The sequence below is a fragment of the Poromitra crassiceps genome, assembly GCF_964638095.1.
Source record: "Poromitra crassiceps genome assembly, chromosome: 4".
NCBI lineage: Eukaryota > Metazoa > Chordata > Actinopteri > Beryciformes > Melamphaidae > Poromitra > Poromitra crassiceps.
Window position 1 is genome coordinate 6,827,218 of NC_139626.1, and position 12,972 is coordinate 6,840,189.

Genomic DNA, 12,972 nt, shown 5'->3' on the forward strand with positions numbered 1-12,972 from the left:
CACACACACACACACACAGTCACACACACACACACACACACACACACGCACACACACACACACACTCAGAGGCGTTTGACCCACCCTGGCTCATCCAGGAATGGTGGGCGGCAGCAGCAGTGAAGCGCCCGGGGACCAACTTCTTCCATCCGCCGCTGGTCAGACGCTGGTCAGATGATCTTCTTGCATGTTTTTAGTGGGGATTATTTATATGGAGGAAACCCCCAGATGAGCACGGGGAGAACATGCAAACAGAAAGGCCCTTTTCAGGAGATAGCCCACCTGGGCACCAGGCAGTCAGACATACCCCCAGTACCCCCAGGCACAAATCGAACCCAGGACCTTCTTGGTGTGAGGCTCCACCATGCCGTGCCCCCACTTGGTTATTGTGTGTGTGTGTGTGTGTGTGTGTCTGTGTGTGTGTGTGTGTGTTTGTGTGTGTCTGTGAGTGAGCGAGTGGGCGAGAGAGAGAGAGAGACATAGAGGAAGAATGAGAGAGAAAGCTGTACTTTGTGTCGTGAATAATTTGCTGGGTGATTCTTCTTCCATCTAAGAATAGCACCGTGCGGTGAGCTGGCAGGCTGTGTGGCGGTGGTGAGCGGTGTGCTTGGAGGCTCCAGGCTGGTCAGCACACAGCCTGGTGTGGTCTGTGAGGTCCAGCCAGGCTCTCCAAGCCAACCACAGCTCCAGTTCCTACAGTTCCCTCTACTTGGCTGAAAGGCGGTGTCAATGGGCAATGTTCTATTCCGATGATTGCTCTCTGAAAAGCTCTAAGACAAACAATCGAAATGGCTAGGGTCTGATTTGTAACAGCCAAGACTGAAACTCCTGTTTTTTCCTGTGTGAAAACCACATGAAACAGCAGAACCGAGGAAGAATCTCACTCTGGACCTCCAAGGCTTATCATGCCTCGGCCAGAAATGCTCTGGAGAATTCACCTCCCAGTGACCTCCTCTTCCACTCACAAATCCACGCTAACAGCCAACAGGCAAACAGTGATTGTACCTAAGTCTCGGCAGGCTAAGGCCAATACCAAATACTTATCATGAGTTTTAATCCCTCTTATTTATTGTTGCATGTCATCCCTCCCTCTCACATTTGCTTTGGTTTTATTTTATGAATCAGAGCCTCATAATAGAGCTCAAACGCAAACAGTCACGTGACATTTGTTGCCCGGGAAGTGAGTTTCCCATTAATTTTCTCCAAAAATTATGGGGGGGGGGATCTAAAAAATTTGTTTTTTCCCCCGATGTTATTTTTTATTTTTGCTCCGACTGAAATGTTTTATGGTCACTCTGACTCATGATTCAGTAGGTCACGGGGTGGCTTGGTTCCAGCCTTAAAAGTCCTTATATACGGATTTTTCTGAATGACTATGGAGAAAATGAATTGGAAACTCACTCAGTCTTTATTTTTTTAAAATATAAATATAGACCTAATATTTGTATAACTCCTTTTTGGATTTGGAATGTCTTTTTGTTCAAGGACGGGTGTTACTTTATGTCCAGGCAATGCTGCACAACTTGTACAGTGATGAATTATTTTCATTTTGGGACAATGCACAGGAACTGTGTGTGTATATGAACAGTTGATAAATCAATTGTCTGAGCCGGTACAAAGCAAAGGAGAAAAGTAGCTCTGGAAATCTCATATATACAAACTGACACAGAGCAGAGCCGCTGTCAATACTGAAAAACATTCAAATACGCCCAGAGAATATGCACAGCAATTGATCAACATTTACGGCCCTCTTTGTAGTCAATGCCGATTTCTATATTCTTTACACATGTATACAAATCATGATTGCACCCATACAGGGAGCACGAAAATGTATCGACAAGAATGCATATTTGTTTTTGATCATTTCAAGAGCTCCAGCGGCTCCACAGTTTTGACTTTAGCATCCACAAATAAATCCAATTCAAAGTGAGGATTTGGGAAAGTACTTGAGTTGGAACCAGTGCAGAGTTTAGGAGAGAAAAACAATATTAACAGTTGGATCCTGATGTGACATTTGGCTGCTGCGTGAGACAAAACGCCACTCACGATTGGATCTTTGGCTGTGGAAAACCACCGCTTCACTGTCGGGCTTATTTATACTTGTGACCTCTTGAGCCAGAAGCAATGTTTTATGCATCTCTCCTCGCCATACTTCTGCGTCCAGTACACCATCTAGCAATCTAGCCCAATTCAACACAATGGTGTAGTAGTCCAACATATTTTCTTTGTCTTGTGTGAATGTCCAAGTGAGCCATTTATGACTTTGAAACGATGTCTTGGACAGTTTTAGTACGAGTTCCGCCCATCTCCAGCAGGAATAGTGTAACAACCACCAAGACAAGATGAAACTTTAATTATTCCTGCAGGGAAATCGAGTCATTTGTATAGCAGAAAAATAATAGCTTTAATTGGATATCAAGAGAACAAATAGAACATGTTCAAGAGAACGCAACAGAATAGCAGATTGAAGAGACATCATGTTAAGCCTGCCTCGCACCTCCACAGCCTCTGTCTGGAGACAAGCAACAGGTGTTAAAGTAGCTGATTTCCCCCATCAGGAGAAATAAACAAGAAAGGTGACGGTGCTCTCTCCCCATGTGCACCATGCACTGGAGCATGTCTTTTAGAAACCTCTCCATGCATGAGAATATCAACAACTAATACTGTAGAATATTTTTGAACTGAGGTGTTAGGCCTCAAAAGGAATTATGAAGCATTATAAGCACAATGGTGTGTGTGTGTGTGTGTGTGGGGGGGGGGGGGGGGGGGTAACATTTTCTGGTTCAACTGCATGTCTACAAAATAATATTTTGTATCCATGCAGTTGAACCAGAATACAATAATACAATACAATGATTCATCATGTTTTACAATGCATGCCATAATGCATCTGCAGACAAGTTTTCTATGAAGCATTATAAGCACAATGGTGTGTGTGTGTGTGTGTGTGGGGGGGGGGGGGGGGGGGGGATAACATTTTCTGGTTCAACTGCATGATGTCTACAAAATAATATTTTGTATCCATGCAGTTGAACCAGAATACAATAATACAATACAATGATTCATCATGTTTTACAATGCATGCCATAATGCATCTGCAGACAAGTTTTCTAAATATGATGCGAGAAGCTATATGCTTGTAATACACTTTTAATGTGCCTGACAGGCTCACAATTCACTTCATGCAAAAGGTCGGCCATCGCTTTTGCTTCAGGAAAAACAAAAAAATCTCTGCGCACTCTCCCTTCTCAACTCTAGACATTTCTAACAATTCTATATGACTGCAATGCAAGTGAGATTTATGAGCTTCTGGCCATAATACCTTCCCAGGGATTGATTTGCTAAGCCCGAAAGCTGCAACTTGAGGCTCCTCTGCATAATTGGCGTGGACATATTATGAATAATTTACCCCCTCTCCACCCTATAAGTTAAACATTGCAGAATTTTGAATACACAACATAGTAACAATAGCTCCTTATTTACTTTCATGGTCCTGTTAATTATGTTGCAAAAGGAAAACCGGAAATGTATTTCTAACCTGTGTGACCAAGTAGTTAACAAACTCCAATGATAAATGATGATGAACGATTTGCCAACACGAGGAGTTGAATGCTTTGTTTATGGACCTCTCAAACATTGTGTTTTCCTCCTCCTATGTGCCATAAAAGAAAAGACTCTAGCGTCTCCTCTCTGAGCGCCATAGGCCGTCTTGCAATCTGGCGAGCATCTGATTGTTATTTAGGCGTCTCCATGCTGTTATCATGATAAAAAACCCTGCGCTGCTGCTGCGGCCCGAGGGCTCTGGGAAGAAACCCAGAGAGCTCTAAATTGAGACTGTGACTGACATCCGTCGCAGCGACAGAGACAAGGCTGTAATCAGAGCTCGCTATGTGGCAGACAGCGGGACCGTCCGTCGCTCGCCGAAGAGAACGCTGGCAGGAGCTCCGAGCTGTAGGGTTACACACACTACTAGGAGGACATAGCTGTCGGCTCTGGTTACTTTAGGAACTGGCTTATGAAAAGGGACTCACGCGCTGAACTTGACAATTCATATGTTATTCCATTCATTTACTTGTGAACATAACAACTCAGCCCTCAAAGCCAGAAAGCAGAGAACGTAACAGTGAGACTTGTTGAGGTCCTCGAAGTCTGTTGGAGTGTCTTCATGGACAACAAGTGAGTGAGTCGTTCTTCACGTCGTTCTGATAATGTACTCGGATTCCCCAAGGTGTGCTCTCCAAGTTACCCTTTTTCTTTCTTTTGTAGTTTTCTAGGTGCAGCTGCAGACTTTGCACCTGACAAACAAGACATGTTTGGCTTTGGCAGACAGTTGTGGAGTAAAGCGTATAATTCTTTAAATTGCACGGTGCCCCTTTTAATACTTGGCATCCAAAGTGGGTGACAAGAATTACTTTGGCGACTCCACACAAAATAAAATAGAGGTCACCTTAAATAAATACAAATACTAAATCCTTAAAAGTGATGCTTGACACTCTATCAAATAAAATCAATCACCTGTCTGTTAATCCAGATTTGAAAAGCGATTTCGATCAGACATGATGAAGGGCTGCATTGTGAGTGCTGAATGCCTGCATGGTCCCCGGGGGTAAAAGAGATGCCAGAAGAATGATGTTGTTGACTGACAAACATTATATTTAAGACTCGACATACAATATCATTATTTTAATTTGGTGCTATCGCCAATTATATATCCACCATTGTGAATTGTGACCGATGGCCATTGGCTACAGCTCTACAAACCCTGATTTAGGGCTTGGATAAAACTAGATGGACCTCAGGGCCTACATGTATGATTATGGAAGCATCTCTGCCCCTCAAATGAATGGGTACAAGAATGTGTCAAAACAGCGATATTGACTACGAATATGAGTGTGTGTGTGTGTGTGTGTGTGTGTGTGTGTGTGTGTGTGTGAGCTATTCCACCTTAGATCTGTGGATTTATTTATTTTACCTTTTGACATGCCTCTGCATGTGTGTGCCCACCAAAGGAGTCAGAGAGCAGTTTGATCAATGGGCCCTAAATCCTAATCCAATTCCTCTCTCACAGGACTTGACTTGTTTACTTTCCCTCAAGAGGGCAGTGTTTGAATAAAGGAGGCTCCATCTTTCAGCACTCATCATGAAGGATGCCAAGAATTCCGAGTATACATCCAGTCAGTCCAAATTATTTTATTCAAACCAGATACAGGGATATAGAATATTGGATTCCCATGACAAACATGGAATATAGAAAAATGGTTCATAACACACACGCACACGCACACACACACGCACAAGTCAGTGAATTTATTTTGGTTGTGCAAAGAATTTAAGTTTTGGAGAGGCGAAGAGGCCCTGCATCTTTCATTGTACATCTTATTATTTGAATGAACCCTCAATAACCCTCTGTTTCTGTTGAGAGTTAAACTGATGTTGGGCCATGCCATTAAAAAGAGAAATTAATGATTAGCTTGTGTAGGTAGGCCTAATAGCTATCATCAGTGCTGCGCAGGGTAACTAAACCTGTAGGCTATCTCCTCACTGCGCCCTGAGAAGCAGTCCAAAATAAACTGCCGGTGCTTCAAAAACGCCTTGGATACTTTGGAGACACGTCATGGCTGCGGGAATCATTGAGGGGGAGAAAGTTGCAATTGCACACTTAATTCCAACAACAACACGTCGGTGAGATGTCCGCATCCGCTGTCTCACTCAACACACGCACACGCACGCACGCACACGCACGCACGCACGCACGCACGCACGCACACACACACACACACACACACACACACACACACACACACACACACACACACACACACACACACACACACACACACACACACACACACACACACACACACACACACACACACACACACACACACACACACTCCTACTAACCAACCCGGCGTGCTCTCCTCTCCCCCCTCCCCTTGCGCACGCATCCAAACCTCTCCCCATATAGTTTCTCAATGAATTTTTTTGCGCTCAGGTTCAACCCCTCCCACTTGGCACAAACGCTTAATTGTCAGCCTTGACGCAACTTGCGTAGGCTTAAATAGCGTGTGCGCCTCTTGCATAAGGGTGGAATTGACCAACTTGTCCAAGCGGGCATCATTGTCAGAGAGGGGTTGTTTTTTTTTCTTTAGCCGCCGACCGATAAGCATGCAGGTGTCTCTGGCGCTCCTCGTCTCCAGCGCGGCGCTCCTGCTGCTCCACGGATGCTGCACCGCTGTGAAGGGATGGAAGGTACTACAAAATGATGCTACGGAGATCGTACCGGAGTACACGGAAGACACCCGGACACCCCAGGAGGCAGTACAGGCGTCGAATGGCAACAATAACAACAATAACAACAACAACAACAACAACAACCACCATAACAGCACAATGAATAACAGGGCGAAAAACGGTGGAAGGAGAACAGCAAACACAGTCTCCTATAGTGAGTATTCACGTTTTGAAGTTGGTTATAGAATGCTACATATTTTTTAAATATAGACCTTTTAAAAGTTAATTACCCGAAGTTAAGTGTTTGGAAAAAAATATGTAAAATCTGCAGCAATTTTCAACCCTTCAGAACATAAAGGGTTCTGATTAAATTAGCTATTGTTCAGCTCAACCTGAAGAAGGCATTCTAAATCATTTGCATTGAACCAAAAATGCACAAAATTGAAGAAACTATATTGCCAGAGGTATTATTACAGTTAATTACATGTGATCACTAGTAATTAACTTACAGTATTATACTAGGCTACTTTAGTCTTAACTGTCTACTCCAGTGCGTGGGACATAATACTGTAGCAAAATCCAGACAGACATTTATCAATAACCAAATAGGTTAATATTGCAATTCATCAACTTAATTAATTTGTCTCACTTTTTAGATTAAATAAGTTGATTACCGTTTTTATTGTGTGTCTGAGGAAACATAATATTCAATACTTCATAGCGTAATTGTTTGAGACTTGAGAAATGTAAATGACGCATCAAGCTTTGCCTTCATGTTTCGTTTGTTTTCATAATTTATAGGCCTAAGTTATTAGTTTTTACAGATTGATTGATTGATTGATTGATCTGACTAAAACACCCACATCAGCAGATGTTATTCAATTCATCTTTACATTGATGCTCAGATAAAGGACAGCTCTGTGTGGGAAGGCAGGGGTGACTTCTAGTAGCTCTATGCAACGCCAAAGTCGAGATGAAGAGCAGCACAGACAGACATAGTTGTGGTTTCTTGCCTACATAATTTGAAGTGGAGCATTTATAGAGAGATCAGGGCTTTTTCACATTGTCTTCCAGGTTATTTCCTCCTCTCTTTATGCTATTAGTCAAGCTCTACTTACGCCATAACTATTTGATTGCAACAACATGTCTCCCAAATAGAGAAAACCCCACAGTTTGTTCTTCGGGGGACGTCTTCGGGGGTTTTGGAAATTGCTTTTTGAATGCAACACTGGCTTTGAGAATGACTCCCACCTGTGGCTAGTAAAGGTTGAACAGTATATTCTGATTGGCCCGTGTAAAGGTTGAACAGTATATTCTGATTGGCCCGTGTAAAGGTTGAACAGTATATTCTGATTGGCCCGTGCTCCAAGAATGATCTCCTGCTTGCTTCATGAATTCAAGATGGGTGGTGTGATTATTCCCACCGTTTTCACAGCCCTCATTTAATCATGAGCACTCAAATCAGAGATCAGACAACAAAATGATTGATTAGATTAGGATAACAACAGTTGACTATAGGGCAATTAGCAAGTCAAGATGGGTTACTGTGAGTGATTGTTTCCCCCTTGCAAGGGCTACCTCTGCAGGTTGTTGGGAATTGGAAATCACATAAAGCAACAAATCTACACATTAAAAGCAATTTCCAGTCTCCAAAATGGAGATGGTAAAACACATCTCTTCATGTCTCATAGCGGATATAAGCAATATCCACCGAGTTTCACACATAAATCATAATCCTAAGATTATTTTCTCGGATAAGTGTGTTGTGGCGATGGCTTCTCGCGGTCCCTGTGCGGGGTCAGGGGTCAAGGCAGAGGCTTTGATGACCACAGCCTGGCCTCCTTCCAGCCCGCTCCAAATCAGGGATCGTCTCCCAGTGCCGCCGGGGGGGGAGAAGGAAGAACTATAGCAGTGCGGTGAGATCCAGCTTTTTTCCAGGCCGACGGTACAGAGAAGAAAACAGTCGATGCAGGGGAGAAGAGAGAGAGAGTGTGACTGGATCCTGAGCCTTATGTAGGATCACATCACAAGCGTGGTGCACCAAGTGCGTTTAACAGCTCAGAGAACAAGGCGACCGGACTTTTCGGGGTAATTGATGCAAAGCGCTGCTGAATACGCGCTTGTAGACATTGTATACTGTGGTCCAGCCCCTCTCTGCCGTGGCCACAGAATAACACTAGATCAGGTTCTCATGGAGAGAGAAAAAAGGAAGTCATCTCGCATAAATCCTTTGTTCAGCCCTTTTTTGCAAAGAAAGCCACGGAGGAAAACAGATCCCTCTCTGAGTGTATCATTTCTTAACCGGCAGTTCCTCTCTGCCCCTTTTTACACGGTGCTTGTAAAAATAAAAAAAATAAAAAAAAATAAAAATGGTGGACAATAACTCATGTTAAACTCTGTTAAAAAGCCGTGGCTAAAATATAGGATTACATGCTGAATAAGGTCTAGCTTGAACCAGTTTGGCAGATGTCCAATTTGTTCAAAATTGTACACTTGCATTACTGCCTTAAAATAACCAGACAGCTATTTACTCTTCCATCGCCACATACATTTCCTGAGGGCCGACTCTCTATGCCAACATTCGTTCCGACTCAAACCTCCATTAGGTTTGATTGAGCTGTTTAATGGCCCTCTGGTCTGGATTTGCTATCAGCTGATTACTGCCAGCTGGAATTCTTTGTCAAGCGCCATCGTCAGCTAATGATCAGACCATGAATCAAATTCAGCAAATCTGATCTGGTCTCATAGGCTCAGAACTTAACTGCATACAAATATTGAAATTATGTTGAATTTATAAAAATAAAAAAAATGCATTTCAGTCTGCTTGCGTCATGGTACATGTTGAATCTGGCTCATGTCATGTTTTCCACCATCTCTGAATATCTAATATCATCTAATCGAATCACAGCATGCAAAATGCGTACGTGAGGCCGTGACGACACGAACACAGCCTCGGAGAAATTAGCCGATATCAAAATTAGACGCAGCTGTTCTGAAGAAGTTAAACCGAAGATGGTCCGTGCAGTTTTTGCGGTATACTTCAAAGTGTTTGTTTTGGGCCAAAGCCATGAGTGTAACTGATATCCCCGCTCTTCAAACCCCAGGTGCCTCTGAGCTGAGCTGCAGGGAGCTGCGTTCCACCCGTTACATCACCGACGGGTCCTGCCGCAGCGCCAAGCCCGTCAAGGAGCTGGTGTGCTCGGGCCAGTGCATGCCGGCGCACCTCCTGCCCAACTCCATCGTCCGCGGCAAGTGGTGGAGGAGCAGCGCCTCGGACTACCGCTGCATCCCGGCCCACTCGCGGACGCAGCGGGTCCAGCTGCAGTGTCCCAGCGGCGGCAATCGGACGTACAAAATCCGCGTGGTCACCTCCTGCAAGTGCAAGCGCTACAGCCGCCACCACAACCAGTCGGAGGCCAAGGAGGTGCCGAGGCTGCGGCGCAACAAGAAGCACGGCCGCTTGTCTCAACAGGGCCGCAACAAGAACAACACGACGGTGATGGGCAACTCGTACTGAGGGTCCACTCCGCAGTTTCCTCCACTTCAAGGACAGAGAGACCAAAGCACACTCGCTCATACACACGCACATGTTTGATTTGGCTGATTTTAACTCGTGACCACCATACCGGGCACTACCCTTGTTTGTTTTCTCAGCCAGTTGTCAGCATATTTGTGAACTTTGTTTAAATTGCATGACCAAAATGAGTGGACCAACGATGCCAGGGCTTGCCATGTGACTGGTCAGGAGAAGTAGCTCTTGGAGAGAATATGATGTGAGTATATGATGATCGCCCCGACTCTTGGCTTGGCTTGGCTTGACTCTGGGGTTTGGCTCTGTCTCAAACACAAATACATTTCATTTTGAGCACGACGAGAAAAAAAGTCCTCCGACGCTTTCCAAACCCACCTGTTCAAACATCCGGCGGAGGCACACGGAGCGGCGCAGCGCACCACTCCGCAGCAGCTCGGTTTTAACGGTGAAAAGGTGTATCTTTGCTCCAAACCGCTTGTAATCCATCTCCCTCCGGCTGTGCGCAGAGGAGATGGTGGCAGCTCTGTGGGCTCTGGGAGGTGGGATGCTGACAGGCTCTGAGAGGCCACTGCGCCCCTGGTGCTCCGGGGTCCACCAGGCGGCCCTCTGGCAGCCCCCCAGCGAAGGCCTCACTCATCAGGACTAGACCCCCCCACCCCCACCCCCCACCCCCTAGCGCTCTCCAAGCTGCCGCAGCACCCCAGCCGGGCCCGTCCCGTTAGAGTAGGGCTTTTCCCACGTCCTGATGGAGAGAGACGGAGGTGGAGGTGGAGGGAGAGAAAGAGAGAGAGAGAGAGAGGCTGAACGCTTGTGTCAGCGCTCCAACACCAAGGGGGCATTGGGCATTCCTGTGACTCCTCTTAATTGCTAAATGAGCCCATTCCTGTGTTTAGGATTTGAGTCATAAAAAAGCCATTTCCTCTAGACATAGCCACTTCCTGTTTGCTGGAACCACACACACACACACACACACACGCACGAGCACGCACGCACACACGCGCACACAGACACACAGACACACACAGAACAGTCCACATGTGTGTAGGAGTCTTCTGCTTCGTTACCTGGGGGCAAAGCATTCTCCGGCACACCCCCACACTGGAACTCATTTGGAACAAGCCAAATAGAGCAGCGATCAACTAGCCACAGCCAAAATCCATCCCGACGGTATTTCATGACGCCTCCACTCCTCTGTCCCTGTTCTCGGAATAGCAGCACGAACAGGAAAGATAGGAATAACAAAGTGAAATCACGATTGAAATTTGAATCGTCGTATTTACTGGTGAATTCCGGCCAGGATGCAGGCAGGAAGAGGCAGTTGCGATACCCAGTGTTTCAGCGCTGACAACAGCACACAGCCTCCTCCTCTCTCAGCACGGCAGGCAGACGGGCCTGCGCTTCGCAAAGAACACTCGGAACGTTTCCGCATATTGTCAGCATTCCGTTGTTGTCCCTCATATTGCTTCCTGATTTTGGTTTTCCAAACTGTGCCGACAATGTTTGCTCCTTTTTCAATGGTGTGTTTGAAATAGCAACTGGGAGGGATTTTGTCATGTAAGCAGAGAGTTGCCTGATTGTACATATTGTACCTGTGTGGTCTTTTGCAGTGCTGCCCTCTCATGGCAGGGTATTAAAGAGGAGGGCTGTTTCCTATACAGACACAAAAGAGGGACTGTTACAAAGAATGAACCGCATATTTATTTTTTATTTCCACATTTAAATTATTTATGCAACCTTTTGTAGTAAATGATAGCCATTATTGTCATATAGTATGATAGAGACTTTGGAAATGAAATACTGTACAGGACATGAATAAAGTCAAAGCAGATATATTTGAAAGGACTGTTGTCATTCTTCCTTTGAGTGTATTCCTTTTCCCGTCTGTACCTGTACACCTGGCACTCCTCTTAATGTCTCTGTGAAAACAAACACAAGCTATTAGGAAGTGGAGCTTTTCGCCGCACTTTGGAATTTCTCTAGCTTCACAAATGGGAAGGAAGTCCTCTTCCACAAAGGAATTCCCTCTTGAGATCTTCTCTGCTCAGTCACAACACTAACGTTTCTTTGACATCTTCTCTGCTCAGTCACAACACTAACGTTTCTTTGAGATCTTCTCTGCTCAGTCACAACACTAACGTTTCTTTGAGATGTTCTCTGCTCAGTCACAACACTAACGTTTCTTTGAGATCTTCTCTGCTCAGTCACAACACTAACGTTTCTTTGAGATCTCTGCTCAGTCACAACACTAACGTTTCTTTGAGATCTTCTCTGCTCAGTCACAACACTAACGTTTCTTTGACATCTTCTCTGCTCAGTCACAACACTTAACGTTTCTTTGACATCTTCTCTGCTCAGTCACAACACTAACGTTTCTTTGAGATCTTCTCTGCTCAGTCACAACACTAACGTTTCTTTGAGATGTTCTCTGCTCAGTCACAACACTTAACGTTTCTTTGAGATCTTCTCTGCTCAGTCACAACACTAACGTTTCTTTGAGATCTTCTCTGCTCAGTCACAACACTAACGTTTCTTTGACATCTTCTCTGCTCAGTCACAACACTAACGTTTCTTTGACATCTTCTCTGCTCAGTCACAACACTAACGTTTCTTTGAGATGTTCTCTGCTCAGTCACAACACTTAACGTTTCTTTGTTGGCGAGGGTGGGTGGTGATCCACAGGCATCACTCGACATCGTTCTCCTCTCTCATTCCCTCAAGGCTTTCAGCTTCATACACAGAGAGAGAGTTCAAAACGCACCCCTCCTCGGTTTCTCTCATAGCTCTGTGGGTGCTTATCTGCAGCGCACTTGCCTAATAGTACAGTACTGTCAAAAGTTTCAGTGAGTACTCACTGAAACCTTGCACTTGCAGACAAATAGGAGTTATCCAATCAGACGCTGAAAATGTACCCAGCTGGTGTTTATGATGACTTTTATCGGCAAACGTAATTTTTAATCACCACTACTGGGGCATTGTGCACTGACGTGAGCTCCTCAGAGAGCTAAATAAACTTAGTGTAAACACAAAACAGAACAGCCCTGTGGCAACTGTACTCCTGTGAGTGCGCGGAGCTTGTCTTTAGCTGTGCCAATGGCTAACAATTGGTATTACGTTTCACTACATCATCCATAATGTTCAATCATTAAGTCATTTTCAAGCCCGTGTTTTCCAAGAGAGAGCGGACGTGCCGTGCTTTTACTCAAGCA

General features: G+C 44.9%; 1 protein-coding gene across 1 annotated transcript; it reads left to right on the forward strand.

The window, feature by feature from the left end:
* Positions 1–6,145: 6,145 nt before the first annotated feature.
* On the forward strand, positions 6,146–11,583 carry sost (sclerostin). The gene is made up of 2 exons (XM_083636198.1): positions 6,146–6,448; positions 9,339–11,583. The coding sequence occupies exons 1-2, from the start codon at positions 6,169–6,171 to the stop codon at positions 9,749–9,751; spliced, it is 693 nt and encodes a 230-aa protein (XP_083492324.1). The 5' UTR covers positions 6,146–6,168; the 3' UTR covers positions 9,752–11,583.
* The last annotated feature ends 1,389 nt before the right edge of the window (positions 11,584–12,972 follow it).